At 39.0% G+C, this 19856-nt stretch overlaps 1 protein-coding gene and 1 pseudogene across 6 annotated transcripts in view; one reads left to right on the top strand and one right to left on the bottom strand.

Annotated features, from left to right (window-relative positions):
- Nucleotides 1-19856, bottom strand: part of fhod3a (formin homology 2 domain containing 3a) — a 75573-nt gene that overhangs the window by 32920 nt on the left and 22797 nt on the right. For 4 of the 6 annotated variants that reach the window (XM_074613103.1, XM_074613104.1, XM_074613106.1 and 1 more), the window contains exons 4-5: nt 6476-6543; nt 5609-5714 (exon numbers count right to left, since the gene is read on the bottom strand). In XM_074613103.1, coding sequence (XP_074469204.1) covers nt 5609-5714; nt 6476-6543 — 174 coding nt within the window. Of the gene's footprint in view, nt 1-1159; nt 1230-5608; nt 5715-6475; nt 6544-6663; nt 6777-19856 lie in introns of those variants that run through there. The other 2 variants (XM_074613107.1, XM_074613108.1) reach the window with 2 other exon arrangements.
- Nucleotides 2621-4239, top strand: LOC141754200 (uncharacterized; annotated as a pseudogene).

Below are 19856 nucleotides of genomic sequence, written 5' to 3'. Positions count from 1 at the left end.
ATGTAGTCAGTCATCTTTTTCCCCAAACCTGTTGTGGCAAGGAAAATCTCCCTTTTAACAGGCAGATGTCTCGAGCAGAATGGAGCTCTGGGTGGGCGGCTGTCTGCCTCGACCGGTTGGGTTGTGAATTGTTCAGATATATTTTTATTATTATGTGAATAAAAAGTTTCAGTGAGATGTTTTGTTCAGGGACAACCCTCTAAGATTTGTCACCTGGCTGCAAATAGCAAGTCATTAGGTAATTAAGACAAAAACGCTCCATAATTATGCTACTCATGTAATTATTATCTGTCACGTGTGTGTTTGTTTCAGTGTTAAAAAGAGAAAGCAAGGACCTCTCTGGGAAAGTAAATTTATTTACTGTTTTTGGAAATTATGGAAGGTGTCTCTGTGTGTACAATCATGTGTATACATGTTCATAAGTATTTACTTACAGTATATCAGATCATTTTCAAAATCTTAGAAGATACACAATATTTTAACAAACTTAAAAACTAAGAAAATATCAGCCTACGCTGCTGTGAAGTCTTTTTTTAATTACTATAGTGTATCTGATGTTATGTTATTAATATTATTATGTTTAATACATTATCATTGCACTTTAAATCATTCATTTTTGCTCTATTTTGATGTTTGGTAAACATTTAAGCAATACATGTACCATGTACAATGCAGTATGTCACTGTCAGCTGCACTTCCTGAAACAGCACCCAACAATAATCCAATATATTCATGTTTATTTTTTGTATTTATGTCACCAATCTCAACGGTATTATTATTAGTACATATTAGTCACATTATCAAAAATGTTTACTGGTTCTGTTATTATTATTTGTATTATGAATTGTGCTTATTGATAATTCACACACAGACACATGAACACCTACACAAAACTAAACTACATTTATTTTTTTGCACACCTTTGCTAATGTTTAATAGAAGTATTAATGTATTTTTTTGAAAAAGACGTAAAAATCAGCTGTTGCAGTCAGGTTTTGTTGATTATTACATAGGTGTGTTGTTTTTGTTGGGGTTTTTTTTATTTTATTTTTCATTTTTTACCTTAACAATGTTCTAAATATATTTAATATTGATGTCAGTATTCATACTTGTAATACTGTATCTAATTACTGTCGTCAGAGAGTGAGAGAAACTATACCTCTTAATATGTAGTTCGGGTAGTTCTGGTCAGCTTCAGCTCCCACATGTGACATGTGTTTTTCCTTTCCTACTAGTAGATCCGTACAGGACACTCTGTAGCTGAGCTGAATAATCTTTGCACTCAGTATTCATAAACTATAGACAGCTTCAGATTATCAGTAATGGAAAGTAACACAATATATTTACTCAAGTCCTGTGTTTAAGAACAATTTTGTAGTACACTTTACTTGAGTATTTCCAGTTTATGCAATACTTTATAATAGGACTGTCAATTGATTAAAATATTGAATCGCAATTAATCGCATGATTGTCCACAGTTAATCGTGATTAATCGCAAATTAATCTGTTCAAAATGTACCTTAAAGGGAGATTTCTCAAGTATTTAATACTCGTATCAACATTGGAGTGGGCAAATCTGCTTGCTTTGTGCAAATGTATGTATATATTTATTATTGGAAATTAATTAACAACAGAAAACAATGACAAAGTTTGTTCAGAAAACCTCACAGTTACTGCATTTAGCATAAAATATATGCTCAAATCATAACATGTCAAACTGCAGCCCAACAGGCAACAACAGCTGTCAGTGTGTCAGTGTGCTGACTTGACTATGACTTGCCCCAAAGTACATGTGATTATCGTGAAGTGGGCATGTCTGTAAAGGGAAGACTCGTGGGTACCCATAGAACCACATATCTTGAGGTCAGAGGTCAAGCTAGTATGACATGGTTGGTATCGATGGATTCCTTAGGTTTCCTAGTGTCAAATGATACCAGTATATTCCCTCTAGCTTTAAAACTGAGCCCACTACAACCTTAAAAATCACAAGTTGCGTTAATGCGTTAAAGAAATTAGTGTCGTTTGCGTTGACACGTTATTATCGCGTTAACTTTGACAGCCCTAATGTTTAGTCATGTACTGTGTCTAAGTACAATTTTGTAATACACTTTACTTGAGTATTTCCATGTTATGCTATACTTTATATGTTATAGTTATTAATTACTTTGCAAAAAAATATTCACATACTGTGCAAAACATTATCAGCTTTTCAAATATGTTGTATTGGAATAGACTAAACTACCCAACGGTATATCAAGTAGTTCCATCTCAACCTGCTTACACATTAATGATTAATAAAATACTAATGTAATATATGTACTTTAAATACTTGAGTAACACTTCTGTATTTTCTATCACAGAAAGAGGCATGTTGTTAGTTTTATATGTACAGTTGAGATATGGTTTTCCTTATCACTGAACGACAGTTGAGCTAAGTATTGATAAAAGCAGACGTTGCCGCCTCACATCCTGCAAAGTTTCCTGTTGTTCTTTTAGATTAAAACAATTAGTCTAAATATAGTCAAAGAATTCCCTGTGTCCATGTCAGTTGAATGAAGTTTCTGTGAAGAGAGGGAGAGCTCTGCTCACACACACTGTGAACAAAAGAAGAAGAGAGAAACTTTGCTTTCATCCTCCTCAACCATGTATTTGGACTCAAATTTGAGGTTTGAAGTTTTGTCTTTGATTCTTGGAGAAAACGTTAAAGCCTATGACAACCAACGATGCAAGACAACGGCAAATTTGTCTGTGGATGGCTTTCATCTCCACAACCTCATCGGGAAAAGAAATCCTTACGGGGAGGAATTTTCCATCGATGTGAAAAAGTTTTTTGACCCGCAGTATGACCAATTCTTCACTAATCTCTCTGACTCGGCTGCGTGCATGAGAGGTGATGAGCTTTATGCGCGCCCAAAAGGTTGGTACCGCATGGCCTTAAAGGTCAAAGGTACATATCCAGATGGAGACACCTGGCTGGGCAAAAAGGATGGAGGAGTCACTCTGTACCCGGAGAATGGCCTGTTTCCTACCACGGAACAAGCTTAGATGGAGCCAAAGGCATCATAAGGAGCCACTACACAGCAGGAAGCAGAGCCGTGTATGGAAGAGGAATCTACTCAACACCAGACATACATGTTGCTGAGAGAGAAATCTACGCCAAGACCTTCACATCGGAGACGACAGGGAAAAGTTACAAAGTGATCCTGCAAAATCGAATCAATCCTGAAGAGAGAGAGATTTGCCAAAGATCTGACTACTGGCTCATTCGTGTTGCTGAAGGAGCGTCTACCCAGAAGGAGAAACAGATAGTGAGGAGCTCTATTCGACCTTACGGCATTCTGATTAAGGAATTAAAAGATGATGATGAAAGCAGTGATGATGACAAGGGTGATGATGAAAGCAGTGGTGATGACAAGGGTGATGATGGTAGTGGTGGCATTGTTTATTCACTCCTGTCTGCATTTAAAAAGATGTTTATGTAGATCCAGAGTGTCTAATTGTCTGTTGCTCAAGGGCCTTTCAAGAGCTTTATTGTAGGCTCTCTTTGTCTGTTATGTCGTCACAATGTAAAATTTGCATTGACTTTCAATCCATTGTATAAACCACTTAACAAAGCTGTGTTCAAAATTGCTGGGATAGAAGATCAACAACACGAACATGTTATATTAGGAGTTTGTTCCTAACATAATAGCTTTAGTGAGTAATGCAGACATCATTTCTCAATCAGCTTCTTACTATGATGATAAGGGTCCCACATGAACACACAATTTTTCTAGTTAAAATCAATCATTTTGTTACTTCACACAAGAGATTTCTGTATTAGTGTTGTGTCTGTGCTCTTGTCACAGTTTGAATTTCTTGAATTCTTAAGGCCTTTACAAATCAGGGGCATTTTTTTGAACGATTAATTCGCCCGTCAATATATTTCCTTCGAACTGATGTTTTGTTTCCTTACTTCTACTTTAATTTTTTTCTTACTGTTTCAGAGAAATACTGATTTGAAACCAAGTTTTTCAGTGCTTTATGAACTACCAGCTTTTATTAGATAATATTTGCAGAATCTTGTGGTTAAGAAACTTTGAGACTTTGAGAGAAACCTTTGATCGGTGCTCTGATGCTTTTAAACCTACAGTAACTTCTTTTTAAATGAACGATACTCAATCCAGTTTCCTTGTTACACCTGAAAAACAGGTTTGTCAATTGTTCTTTTATTATTTTAATAAAGAGTTTTAAATTGTCTTCCCGTCAGTGTTTTATTGGTGCTGGGGTGTTTCCAGGGAAACATTACAAAGTGATCCTGCAAAATCAAATCAATCCTGAAAAGAGAGAGATTTGCCAAAAATCTGACTACTGGCTCATCCGTGTTGTGAAGGAGCATCTGCCAAGAAGGAGAAAAGACAGTGGAGAGCTCTATTCGACCTTAGGCCATTCTGATTACGGAATAATAAAACAATTATTGAGCAATGACTGATGTAGTTAGTCATCTTTCTCCCCAAACCTGTTGTGGCAAGGAAAATCTCCCTTTTAACAGGCAGATATCTCGAGCAGAATGGAGCTCTGGGTGGGCGGCTGTCTGCCTCGACCGGTTGGGTTGTGAATTGTTCAGATATATTGTTATTATTATGTGAATAAAAAGTTTCAGTGAGATGTTTTGTTCAGGGACAACCCTTCTAAGATTTGTCACCGGGCTGCAAACAGCGAGTCATTAGGTAATTAAGACAAAAACGCTCCATAATTATGATACTTATGTTATTATCTGTCACATGTGTGTGTTTGTTTCAGTGTTAAAAAGAGAAAGCAAGGACCTCTCTGGTAAAGTAAATGTATTTACTGCTTTTGAAAATTATGCAAGGTGTCTCTGTGTGTACGATAATGTGTATACATGTTCATAAGTATTTACTTACAGTATATCAGATCATTTTCAAAATCTTAGAAGAAACACAATATTTTAACAAACTTAAAAACTAAGAAAATATCAGCCTACGCTGCTGTGAAGTCTTTTTTTATAGCTATAGTGTATCTAATATTATGTTATTAATATTATTATATTTAATGCATTATCATTGCACTTTAAATCATTAATTTTTGCTCTATTTTGATGTTTCGTAAACATTTAAGCAATACACGTACCATGTACAATGCAGTATGTCACTGTCAGCTGCACTTCCTGAAACAATAATCCAATATATTCATGTTTATTTTTTGTATTTATGTCACCAATCTCAACGGTATTATTATTAGTTCATATTAGTCACATTATCAAAAATGTTTACAGGTTCTGTTATTATTATTTGTATTATGAATTGTGCTTATTAATAATTCACACACACGCACACCTACACAAAACTAAACTACATTTATTTTTTTGCACACCTTTGCTAATGTTTAATAGAAGTAATAATGTGTTTTTTTGAAAAAGACGTAAAAATCAGCTGTTGCAGTCAGGTTTTGTTGATTATTATATAGGTGTGTTGTTGTTGTTGTTTTTTCATTTTCTTTTTCATTTTTTACCTTAACAATGTTCTAAATATATTTAATATTAATGTCAGTATTCATACTTGTAAAACTGTATCTAATTACTGTCATCAGAGAGTGAGAGAAACTATACCTCTTAATATGTAGTTCTGGTAGTTCTGGTCAGCTTCTGCTCCCACCTTGATGAGACACGTCAGACCTTCAGCCATCACAAACTCATGGACCAGATCTTTGTCATCCTGAAGTAAAACAGAGAGAGAAGGCATAGAATAAGATAATATGGACGTGCTGTATACATACAGACCCACACAAAATCCTCATAATTTTGTATATTCAAGTTTCCTTCTCTTTTGTTACCACATGATGTCAGTAATGTGCAGGATTAGGACTAAAGTTGACAGTACATAAACTTTCAATCCCCAGCTGGTTGAGGCCAGCTGACACACTCCACATGTCAACAACCACGTGTTTTTGCAATGTGTTGCTTTTGCCATGTCATCTCGAAAACAAAAATTAAAAGGGTGATTAATCAAAGCACTTCAAGGAAGTTGTCTGACCAAACTCAAAAGAATGCTGCCTTCAGGTGCACTACCACAGTTCTGACATTATCAAACGTTAGGCACTGATTGCTTGTGTTGCTGGACATTAGTAGGAAAACGCACAAAAAATAACAAAAGGACTTTTCGCAAGAGATATCATACGAGGATATGAGGATACGTTGGTGTTTGTGTGCTGCAGAAAAAACACTCGGTGTTTTACGTGGCTGACTTCTCTCATCTTAAAATAAAGATTCACACAAAAACAAATGTAAACACCCCCCCCCACACACACACACACACAGGCCTACACACACCCACACACAGATACACACACACAGGGAGAGAAATGCCACGTTGATGGATATCCCTGTCATCATGGAGGCGCACGGTAGCCACAATAACCAACTGTGTTCTGCAACAACAAACTGACAGTAATTGCATGTGAAATATGCGCCTCTTACCTGAAAAATCTGCTTTAGAGAGAACAGCGCTCTTCTCAAGTCACGTCCATTGGAGTTATACAGTCTTTCTGGAAAGAGAGAAACAAGAGACAAAGAAATGGTTATTTTTCAAGAATTCAGCAAAACAAGTGCTATTACAAAGTGCTCATACAAAATGTGAAAAACAATTAAAGAAGAAATGTTTCCACCTGATTTTAAACAAGCTTTTTTGTTTGTATTGTTCATCCCCATGCAGCTTTCATCTCTCACCAATCCTCCAATGTGATTCATGACTAGATCAATAAAACTTGAAAGTAAAATGAGTCTCAGCTGTGCACAATAGTTATGATTACGCAGCGGAACGCCGGGAGTCAATGGAACCAATCACACCGCTTGGCTCTGATCACCTGAGGCAGGCACTTCATCACACACTTTCGCCGCGTCCTCACTTGCAGAGCAACACGTGCAACTCTCTCTCTCTCTCTCTCACGCACACAAACACACATTCACGCACACCCACACGTTGCAGTGGTGATTAGAGCTGTACTGGAATGTTAATGAGCTGCTGGCCGGGCTTCAACGGTGAGGTATTCAGGTCACGACACGGAAAGCACTCAGAACCAACGACTATACAAGCTCTTAAACCATCAAACTGATATTAAGCCTTATTATTTTTTTATCTATGAACACAAAGAGATCATTAATACACTTCTATCATGTAACAGAGCCTTAAAATGTTGTAAATTGTGACCCTGGGAACTGTACTTGGTATTTCTTATCTCCTATGGTAACATTGCAATAATCCTTATTTTAAATCTGGGGTTAATTATATATTTCTGGTACTCAGTGTTGCGTTATAGTAATTCAACATACTCTATTCTCTTAATACTATTACAATCATCATATTTATATTATATTCACATATGTATGGATATATTTTGATGTTGATATTTGATCTGAAAGTTACAATTTCCTCTTTCTTGTAAGGTACTGTTATGTCAGTGCCTGTACATCTATGAATCCATATACTATATGTGTGTAGGGAGGTTGACAAAATTCAACAAATACTGGAAACCTGTTTTAAACCTGCAAAGTTACATTTTTGGCAAAACTGTGTTATGAAGTTGTTGATTTATTGACTTAGTACTGTTGTACTAAAGTTTATTATTCTTTCCATAATTCCTCCTATTTTGTCTTCCCTGTATATACAGTACAAGTATTTTTATTTGCATACTATACTACTACACAGTACTTGTATTTGCATGTGCATACCACCATAATGATAAGACGACAGACATATTTTTCCTAGAGATGGGACCGATCTGAGCCAATATCGGTATTGGGTTCCGATATCGGACTGAGGTTACCGATCCAGGTACTGATCCATATAAATATGTCACTTTGTCATTGCACTCCTCTTTAAAATTCTCTTATAACTTTCTAACTCATTTATAGAAATCTTATAGTAGTTGATAATTTAATTGTTGTGCACTTTCAAGTTTTTCAAAGCATTACAGGAGTTGCTTTATCAACTTGCACTCCTACATTTATTTGTGTGTGAAGCCTACTTAACCTATAAATTGCTTTGGAATACATTTAAATGTAATGCAAAATTGCAATGCAATGCAAATATTATGCAAAAAGTGCTCTGATATTGGAATTATGTCGATATCGGCAGATATCCAAATTCAGAAACCTAAAAAAGTGGATTGTGCATCTCTAATTTTTCCTCAGTGCTCTGCATTAAGCTCAAAGTCTGCTCAGTTGAGTGTTCATGCTGTCCATTTGTGCGTATGAACAGTTGTGCATTCAGCTGTGTGTCAGCGGGGGGTTTGGGAGTCTGCATGTGTAAATCCAGAGTTTGCATGTTGATGACAAATCCTTCAGTCCATCAGGAGGGGGTTAAAAGCGTACGGAGGTAAGGGCCTGCTGTCTGGAGCTCAGTGGTTACCGTCGCTAAGCTAGACGATGCTAACCCAAGGCCAGGGTCAAAATCATTATCATTCCGCACACAGACGAAGAATCACAGGCCTGTCTGTCTGCATTCATGAAATACATCTGTGATAGCCTACAGCAGAGATAATCAAATCATACAAATCATTAGTGCCGGGAGGAAACTGTGGCAAGGAGTAGCGATGTGTGGGAACTAAAGAGTGACTCCAAACTCACCCAAAAAAAAAACAAAGAGTATGGTAGGAGGGAAAGAGAGGAAAGAACATTTCTACATACGCATGAAGGGGTTGGACTAAGAGAAGGGAATGGAAGGAAAGGACAAGACAGAAAAGGAAAGGGGTGACCACTGAGTACAGAGCAGGGTCTGATTTGAGGAAAGAAAGCCAATTGCTTCTGGGTAATCAAGGCAGAGGAGACAAATGAGAGAGGCGAAGACGTGGAAATCCCCTTCCAAAAATACACAAACTGCATATACAGTATGTCTCTGCCATGTCTTCTGAGTTCAATTCAGATTTGTTGAGTTAGAACAGCTGATTGAAATGATGTTTAGTTTACAGTAAGAGCCTGGCAGTTGAATGGGACGCAGTGTTCGAGTGTTTACTGCCAAACCCAACCGACTTGACATTTACTGTGTCAGATATTTAGACTACATTTATATGCGCAAAATATTCCTTTTTTTTGTACTTATTCCAAAAAAGACAATATTCCTACTGAGCTGTTTACATGGCTAATGAAAATGAATATACCACTAATATTCCCGCATACAATTAAAGTAAGGCTTCTCCTTAAACGACTGAAAACACAGAACCCCTTCAAAAAAAGTCCATTATAATCTATCTAGCCACACTCATATATGACCTTTCATTTGGTTAAATGCTATTTTTCTATTCTTAAGAGAGCACAGATCGGTGGCAGGTGCAATGACCTCATTCGACAAATCACAACAGACTCCAAACTGTGGCGTAGCTATAACCGGTTTGGTCTGATTCCCTTGTTCTCCTTTCTCTAGGTTTCCCTGGAAATCAAGTGGCCACTCGATGATGCAGGGAACACTTCGTCTGGCCCTCGAGGGTCAACGGTTGATTCAGTCGGTCACGTGTAATGTTCATGAGTGGGGCTGTCAGGGTAACCTTTACCAGCATGTCTGCTGTCTATCAAGAGCATGTCAGCAGCAGTGATAAACCTTAAACTTGGCTGTGAACAGGTGTGGGGAAAAAGTGGGCATTATAATTAGCTAGAGTTTGCAGGGACAAAATCCAGCGATGTAAATAAACACACACTGAATTAAATGTTCAGAAAATACTTTTTGTATTTTGTATTATATTATTACAAAAGTGTATTTAATAGGGCTGTAATAAGTTTATGCAATCATAACGCATTAAGGCAAATTCGTTTTAATGGCACTAATTTCTTTAACACATTAACGCAACTTGTGATATTTAAGTTGTAGCGGGCTCAGATTTAAATCTTGTGAAGTGAAGATACTGGCATCATATGAAACTACAAAACCTAAGGAATCCATTGATAACAACCATGTCATACTAGCTTGTCACAAAGGAGGCTAAATAGCGCTCCAAACTTGTGCTAAATTTTGGCGAGGATAAACTGGCAAGGCCATTTTCAATGGGGTCCCTTGACCTCTGACCTCAAGATACTGTATGTATATTAACTATGGACAATTTTAACCGACTGACAGCGCTAATAGCATCTGTTTACAAATGAAGTGTAAAAACAAGGTCACAAAGTAGCAGCTCCTTGTGGGTGTGTTTGTGTGACTCAGCCTTGTCAGTAAGGAATGTGTTGCTGTTTTTTTCTGGGTTGCTTTTAACACTGAAATTCACTAAGAATGGCACTTTCTCTCTTATCACACACCCATCGTAATCTGACACTAAAATTTGATCACCTGTGATTTTCGCTGGAAAATTATTAAGATGTTTTTCCGCAATGCGTTGTCAAACTAACAGTCTTACAGTCATGCCAACATCAATGTTGTCATGACGATACCCTGTAATCACCTGATAGTTGCCTAACAAAGTCTCGTCAACATGAGTACCAAACTGCTCCAGAGTAAACAGAATTTGACACTCTAAATAATCAATGGGCCATTTTCCCATTGGCACAGTTTAGGGCTCCAGCTGTCTTAACACTGCGTGTTAGTAGAGTGATGGCGCATTCAAGCTGGAAATAATTCAAACAAATGAGTCTCACCTTCAACCTCTGGGCCAAACAGCTTGGCCTAACAACAGAGCCTTCAGAGCCTGCATTTCTCTAGAGGGAGACTAAAATAACAGCAAAATACAAACTAGGAAGATAATGCATCTTGATTAGGTGCCCTCCTCTGGTCTAAGAGACAGAGGACTAGTGGGAATAAGTGAGGAGGGAGGAGAGGAAAAGGAAGGATTTGCCTGTCCACGTGTCTTTTGCTGGTCATTCTCCTTTTTTCCTGGCCCTATATTTTATTATTGTCACAAGAAAGGCTGAAACACTCACTGGGATGTGTCATTGTGGTTTGTGCATGTGCTTGTGCAGAGTGTGTGTGTGTGTGTGTGTGCATGCACGTGTGTGATTGAGTGCACAAGCCCATGTGTAAGCCAGTGCCTGCATTTGCTGAGTGCAGACAGACAGATGAAGGACAGACAAAAAGGCACATTTCATTTATAGGTTCGCTTGGAGTTTTACTGTTTTGTTTTTTGGAGGACTCGCAGCTCTTGTCCACACTGTTTCACCATGACCTCACATGCACTGCAATATGTCAGCCTTAACGAGTCATTAAGTCCCAATATTCCGTCTTCAAATTTTAGATTTTCTTTAAGCAGGGGGGAAAATCTGGCACCAGAATGAGTTATTTCCACTTGTTTCTGATTTAATCTAATATGATTAAAACAAAACTCTTGGTTCCATATGTCTTTAATGATGTTTATCAACACAAAGAAACTATGAACTGTACACCAAGTGTCTATACTCCATAAGAGCTTTCTCTATAATTAGAGCTTTACATTGACATGGACGCTGGAGTCCAGTTACTGTTGGAGCTTGGTCTACACTGACTTCCAAAGGGTTTATCACATCCTAAACACCACAAGTGAGGACCAAACAGATATGAAAAGATTTCATCATGAATGGTTTGACATTAACAATGACCCGATGGCCCGTGGCCACAAAAAGTTACTCCGTGGCCACCAAATATCCCCAAGTTTCATCAGGTCTCTCTTGAGGATGAGACTGCGTTTCTCAATGAGATTACAGTGTTTGTGTCCTCAATCACTTTAATTGCTTTGTTTTCTATTGACATGTCCTAATTAGCCGCGAGTGACGCAGCGCTGCAGTGTGAAGACGCGGCATGCCGTTTTGACCTGGACTTACGTCAGACGCCCTGTTTCTCTTTATTCCCGTCATTCTCTTTGAAAGGAACGGCTGATTAGTGGAGATAGACTGTATCTTTTGTAGTGCGTGAACTAAGAGACTGTGAGAGAACAAAGAACTTGGACTTTTCGATTGAAATAATCATATATTTCATTCTGTTAATGTCTTTTCATTTATGTCCCAGTTAAAGAAGGCTGTGTTAAGTTGCGATAAATTGCCTTTATTGTATTGTTTTTGCATAAGTTTGCATTTGGGCCACCGAAAATGTACTTTGGCCACCAAATTTTAGGGCTTGGTGGCCTGTGGGGCCATTGCTTAAAAATATTAGCGTCTATCCCTGGAGAGTGTCCTCTGCAGTGAAACAGGGATTCCCCCGGTGCCGAGGCTGTCTGCTCAGTCACTCAGGAGTAGTCAGATGCCTCCTTCCTCTCCTGCCATAATGAGATTAGTGCTGTGACCCTTCAGCTTTGACTAATCCCTCAACATTTACTGTACTGTCTACACATCTCCAAACAGAAAAACACACAGGCCAGCTCAGGATACACTAGGCCCTAATCCACAGCAATTATAATCAAAACCACCCTGTACTTTGTTTTACTGCTGCAACGCATTTAATGCAAAACCCCAGAGTCCCCAATTAAACCGACTGTAGTCTAATTCTGCTTAGTTGGCCTTAGCAAAGGGCAGCAGCAGTCTACTACTACTACTATGCTTAATCCTCAGATTTAACAATAGGCAGCCAGCACAGCAGATGTTTCCTAAAATCAACAGTTACAGAAACAGTGGTGTGAAGGTGAGATTCTGCAGGCTGACAAGAAAAAAAGGTCAAACCAAGAGACACATAAGAATCTGTTTGGCATTCAGCATGAGCTCCTCAGTCATTTAATAGCATTATAAGTCTCTATTTGAGACTCTTCTGTCTCTTAACTCACTTGTTGTGGTTTTCTGGCCCACAACTTTACTGATCTGGTTCACCCTCACCACTGTCATTGTCTCATTTTTGGACACAGCAGCGTTTGGTTTTTTTTCTAAAAAAGCTCTAAAAACCTATAGTACGCTAACTGCCCAGCACCAAACGGTACACGGACAATGTTAGAGACTAGTTAGTGGACAAAGTGGAGCATTTAGCAGCTAAAGAGCCATAGATACAGTATTTCCCTTAGGAGGAGAAGACCTTAAACAGAGATAAAAGCAATAGATTATTGGACTTACATTCATATCCAGAGACACAACTCCAAATTAATTTTATGTTGCTCCATATCTGCTGAATTGGCAACTACTACTACTGCTCCCAAGTGTGTTTTTGCAGATTTAAATAAACATGTAACTGACTAAATTTAAATGTATAAATGAATTCATTATAGAAAAGAATAATAAAGTAGACTGTTGCAAAAGAATCCTAAGATGCAGTTCCTCTCAAGAATACTAGACGCTGGCTCCAAGTACAGCGTGAAACCCAACTTCTCTCTGGAAAAACAAATTCAGTGCATTTCTGCAGAGGAAGTGGGGGGTCTCAGCAACTTGATGTTACAGATGCCACATTCATGTTGTCCTACACTCTTTGGCGGTAAGTGTGCGCGATCCAATAGAACCGTCTGCTTTATCATTTCCCCTTTTCTAATCCTTTTTCCAGCCATAGCTTAAATGTTGAGCATAATTACTGGAAGATCATTAAGAATTGATGGATAAAACAAATACAGCAGGTGCAACCTCTCCGCCCGCACTATAAACCTGATCAGAGGGAATTATTTCAGTGTAACACATCTTTATTGGGTCACAGGATATTTACAGACACTGAGGTCAACCAAGGGTAATATTTTTCAGGACGGTACAACTGTCTATGAGTCAGCCGAGAGAGGGGCGGGTCACAGCTGGTGGTCTTGCATTAAAGCCCAGTTATAACCGCTGACCGCTGTGTTTCTGGAGGATTTCATTGCACCCCTCTAAAAAAGCCCCCACACGGCTGTCTGGGCCAATCAGTCAGTTGGCTTCCAGACTCTTCTGTGGGATCTAAAATAAAGGAGTGAGAGGAGCATGAGGTGTAATGGCACGCTGGAGAGCTTGATTTAAGCCAAGGAAGTCCTTTCCCTCTCTGTGCTGGTATGATGCTATAAATATACAGTAGGTGGGTTGGGTATCTAACATACTGTAAAAAGCCTAGATACTGGGGTCAATCTTTGTTCAGGTCATGCAGTGCACTGTGTGTAGACGCTGCCCTGTAGCTCTATATTGACTGAAGGCAAAAATAAGTCAACTGGATGATACAATTCCACTTATTGCCAATGCAGTTTCACCTGTCAGGAATTTCTTATAAACAACTAATAAACTTTTGTCTCCAGCTGAACATTGGAAATAAGGAATTTCACACCACTGGCAGATTTGTTTAGACTTGTTTTAAGCATATACTGTACATAAGAAGTGGATGTAGTCACCTTGAAGTCACACATTGGTTTGTGAACTGCCGTTTTGAAGCCTCGCGTTCAGAATTTTGGCCGTCGCTATCTTGGTTATTTGCAACCAGAGTGACACAAGCTGTCAATCACAAGGTAGCCAGGCCCTAAATCATACCCTGGTCTATTTGACTCTAAATGGGACCATAATTTACTAAACGAACATCATGTTGTATGAGGACTTGAATCTAGCGATTAAGATCATAAACTCATGTTTACAATGTTTACTGAGGTAATAAATCAAGTGAGAAGTCATTTTCTCATAGACTTCTATATAATCTGACTTCTTTTTGCAACCAATGGAGTCGCCCCCTGCTGGCTGTTAGAAAGAATGCAAGTTTAAGGTGCTTCCCTATTGGCTTCACTTCTCAGATCTGGAGTTTGCTCACTGGTTTTAAAACAACTCAATGCAAAATTAAATGATGTAACGGTTTGCATTTGGTGCAAAGATACTGCTGGGTGGTATTTCCTTCTTGTGTGCACATATGTGTGGAGTGGCATGCCCATTAATCTGTAGTTAAAAGAATAAATACTCCATCAATCTGTCACAATCTAATAGAGTTTGGACAATAACGCATGATTTCAGTCTCATGTCAAGTGAAGTGAAAAGGAAAAGTTGGCAGGCAGCAAAGGCCAGACTGCTGAGGATAACTTGGTTATTTTGCGACTGTCTATTTTTTGTCTGTTGGTCTTGGCCTACAGTATGAGTACTGGAGGCTGCTGATGGTACAGATGACGATAGAGGCCCCATGAGCTCAGTGTGTGTGTGTGTGTGTGTGTGTGTGTGTGTGTGTGTGTGTGTGTGTGTGTGTGTGTGTGTGTGTGTGTGTGTGTGTGTGTGTGTGTGTTTGTGTGTGAGAGAGAGGAAAAGAGAGGGAGAGTGAGACCTCCAAGGTTTCACTGTAGCATTCATGAGATTTAAAGAGTGGCAACGGACCTAGACAGAGAGTACAATAGGCTCAGCAATGACACATACCCACACAAGCATGTACCCACGTCCTCAGGCAGATACAGTACGACAACACTTGGGAGTACACAAAAACAAACTTTTATATGATTCCCATAAATCCACCCCTGTGGAAACAAATGGCTGCTATATTTTATAGTTAGCACACTGATATACAGTACATACATACAGTATAGACACACACACACATCTCCAGACTTGTAACCTTGAACCTGGGAAAGAAGCTCAGAAGCAGATGTCTTCAGGAAGGAAACTCACTGCCACATAAACACATGCAAACACATAAAAATACACACATGCTCCCAAACACAGTATGTCCCGACATACTCCAAGACCAGAACGTGCCCTGTGCCCTTCATGTGCCCCTGGCACCTCTGAATTAGATACTGCAAACACACACACACACACACACACACACACACAGGAATAGTTACCACAACACAAACACAAATATATCCAGCTTTTCTTACAGGCACCCCATCTTACCCGTACCACGGTGATGACAGGCCTGAGCCCGACAGGCAGCTACAGTAAGGCTCTATATTCACACACCACCTTAATTACTATATTGTATCCACAGGGACAGTGACGACTCATTATATACTCACTAGGGCTGTCAATCGATTCAAATATTTAATTGCGATTAATCGCATTATTGTCTGTGATTAATCGCAAATTAATCGCACATTTTGTATCCGTTCAAAATGTACCTTAAAGGGAGATTTGTCAAGTTTTTGGGCAAATATGCTGCAAATGTATGTATATATTTATTATTGGGAATCAATTAAAAACACTACACAATGACAAATATTGTCCAGAAACCCTCACAGGTACTGCATTTAGCATAAAGAAATATGCTCAAATCATAACATGGCAAACTGCAGCCCAACAGGCAACAACAGCTGTCAGTGTTTCACTTTGCTGACTTGACTATGACTTGCCCCAAACTGCATGTGATTATCATAAAGTGGGCATGTCTGTAAAGGGGAGACTCGTAGGTACCCATAGAACCCATTTTCATTCACATATCTGGAGGTCAGAGGTCAAGGGACCCCTTTGAAAATGGCCATGCCTGTTTTTCCTCACCAAAAAAATTAGCGTAAGTTTGGAGTGTTATTTAACCTTCTTTCCGACAAGCTAGTATAACATGGTTGGTACCAATGGATTCCTTAGGTTTTCTAGTTTCATATGATGTCAACACCTTCACTACCTTTGCGTTATTATTGACAGCCCTACAATTCACATCAAAATTCAAGATATTGTACAATATTACACTGTGTAAGTTAAATGACTTGTGTAGTTTTTTTCCTATTAGTTTGTTCTCTTGTGTCATTACTGGAAATACATTTTACACAATGTAACTGTTGGAAAACAGCTTTTTTTTCATAAATGTAGAACTGTCAATTTCTGTTCCCAAAACAGAAGAAAAGCAACTTCTTCACATTTTTCTGTCAGAAAGCATTTTTGTGCTGTAAAGATAGAAGCATATTTGCTGTCTTGCAAAGAGTTAGATCAGAGGTTTGACGGGAAACAAGGGGAACTGGCTAGCCCGGCTCAGTCCAAGGGTAACTAAAAACACCTACCTCCAAAGCTCACTTAATAGTATTATATTTCCTGAAGTCTCCACTACCACCACCAGACATGGGCTCCAGAAAATTACTGCTCGCTATAAGAAATAGTCTATATAGATACAAAGAGTTAGTGAGCAAAATGTTAATCTGACAAACTTTGGCCTTTGGCCTTTTAGCCTGTATATTTTTTATTTATTTAACCTTTATTTAACCAGGAGGTCCCTTGAGATTAAAATCTCTTTTTCAAGGGAGACCTGGCCAAGATGGCACACCATTACAAAGTTACAACAATTATACAGTGGAGCATGTTAAAATAGACAAAAGACAACAGATACATAATACAAAATCCAGTTTAGGAATAGCAATTGCACTCTTCAGTTACACAGTTTTTTTATCAGAGCTTTGAACTCTCCCAATGGTATTGGTTTAACACTTTTAAATCCCTTTCATTCACATTTTTACCAAACTGTTTCATGCAACTGACATTATGTGAAGGAGTTTCTCTGTATTTGCATTTTATCTGTGATAATGCATTGTTTTAAAGTGTGACCTGATTTTTTGCAGCATGCAGCCAGACACAAAAGCTGATTGTGGGAAATATTGTGACGTTCAAACCCACATACAAGTGTGCACGTGTGAAACAAGCGTCCAGTGTTTTCCCTCGCTCTCCCCTCCCCCTTTATCATTCTGTCTCTCTCTCTCTCTCTCTCTCTCTCTCTCTCTCTCTCTCTCTCTCTCACGCTTGCTGCTGATGTAATTGTCAATTGACTGGACTCACTGGACATGTGCAATGAGATGTTACATGAGAAGATTGATACTACTGCACTGTCATGTATGTACGGTAAAAGTGAAGCTACAGTCAGCAGCCGGTTAGCTTGGCTTAGCATGAATTCAACTTTTGCTCAACTGTTGCATGCAACCGGCATTATGTTACAGAGTTGCTCTGTAACTGCATTTTAACTGTCATGTGCATAGACAGAAATAAGACTGAAAAAATGACAAGCAGAGAGATTGAATGAAACCAGAGCTTTGTATAGGTATACTGTATGTTCTCAATTTTAGTATAAGTAATGTATAATGAGCACTGATTGTTATGTAATACTATGTAATAATGTTAAGCCAAATGAGCATTTAAAGGTGTTCTTTAAGTAACAACTCTTTTATTGGCTTTGAAAATGTACTTTTGCAAGTGTCTTTGATGGCAAGTCATCCAAATAAATGACTGACAAAGAAGAGAGCGGAAGACAGACATAAAAGAAAGTAAAGACACAGAGAGAGTGAGAAAGGCAAACATATGGAGAAACCAGTGTAGCAGCAGCCAGAGCGGGTAAACAAAGAGGATATTGGAGGATATGTGCTGCTTGCTGAGTGGATTAGCTCAGTGAAATCTTGCTCTGACTCATACCACACTTGCCTGTTATTATACTCCTCCCTTGCTTGTGTGTGTGCGTTTATTTCCTTGTGTGTGACCCTAATACAACATGCATGATGACATATGACAAAAGCTACTGTACAAGGGAGTTCTGGCCTAGTTAAGTATATTTACAGAGGGATGAGACCATATCAGTTACACTTTTTGGAGACTATATTCTGTATGTTGGTCTTGGCTTACAGTAGATAGACAGAGATAAAAGAGTATAACTACAGCGTGGGGTGCAAAATTCATTCCTAAGCAACCTCTGGATCAATTAACCTGCAGATAAACTAAATGGAGACAAGATAAGATGCACTGTATAAAACAAGCATTCTTTCTGCTAGCCAGCAGGTGGCGAATCCTCTGGTTGCAAAGATAAATCTGATTATACAGTATATATGTTTATGAGAAAATAACCCTATTTCTCACTTGATTTATTACCTCAGTAAACAGTCCCATTTAGAGCCAAATAGACAATAAAGCAGGGTATGCTTTAGGGCGTCGTTACATTGTGATTGACAGGTCGCTACCGCGGCGTTGTCCGGTCTGGGTGTTGTTCGCGTTTTCGTCTTACAACTTTCACAGTGTGTTTTCAGCTCATGAAAGTTAATTGTAACTTTTTGGTCGCTTGATATTGTCTTATTCAGCATTCAATCGTACTTAGCTTCACCTTCTCGTGTCACTTCTGGTTGCAAATAACCAAGATGGCGATGGCATAAATGCAGATCTCCAGGCTTCAAAAGGGCAGTCCACAAACCAATGGGTGACGTCACGGTGACTACGTCCACTCCTTATACAGTCTATGTAACAAAACTGCAGAAAGCATTTGTTTATGTTGGACTTGTTGGACTACGTTGGAGACAAGAGCATGATTTTCACTGCTTAAGGCTTGTAAAAGTATAAAAAGGTACTGGGGTTAGGAGTAAAGTTAGGAGCTCATTAAAGTATAGCAGAACCACAGTGTGTCTTTAACTTAGTAGCAGATTCATATCACCTTGGCAAAGTGTTCTCTCTTTCTTCACTCTCCTCACCTGTAAGTTCGGCAGACCACAGAGCTATATGACATAACTTGTGGAGCTGCTGCTCTGTCTGGCAGGTGCATTTCCTCCTTGCTTTGTTTTTCCCTCGTGTTTCCTTCCCTAAGTGATTTACCATTTCCCTGGAAACCATCCTTCTCCCCGTCTCCCTCCACACATCCCCTAAACCCATCATCTCTGAAACCCCACGGCCAGGATAAGATGCCAAGCCCGCAGATTCTCCAGTGTGTGTTCTGGATGTTTAGCTTGTGGTAATTGTAATGTTTTATTGCATTATGTAATAGTTTCAAAATGATTAAAACAGACCGGCCAGAGGTTTGTGCAGGCACACTCAGCTGCATATATATGAACAAGCCCAGACATACCACTCTGATGCACACACGGCCAAACACACACGCACATATGTAGTGATATATTTCTTACTTTATTCCAGTAAGAGCACTGAGGGGTTGGGAGAGCAAACCCCAGACAGCAGCGTATTGTGCCACCACACAGCAGTTGGGCTGCTCATGTTTGTCAGCATAACTAAAGCCCAGGGAAAAAACCCTGCCACATCCACAGAAAGCACAGCACTGTGACATACAGACAGGATCCACCACAGCATCTGATCACGGTGACAATAGCCAGACACAGAGTTGCAACATACA

The sequence above is a fragment of the Sebastes fasciatus genome, chromosome 17 (genome assembly GCF_043250625.1).
Source record: "Sebastes fasciatus isolate fSebFas1 chromosome 17, fSebFas1.pri, whole genome shotgun sequence".
Classification (NCBI taxonomy): Eukaryota; Metazoa; Chordata; class Actinopteri; order Perciformes; family Sebastidae; genus Sebastes; species Sebastes fasciatus.
Note: the sequence above shows the minus strand (reverse complement) of the source record. Positions and strands in the feature narration are given on the sequence as shown.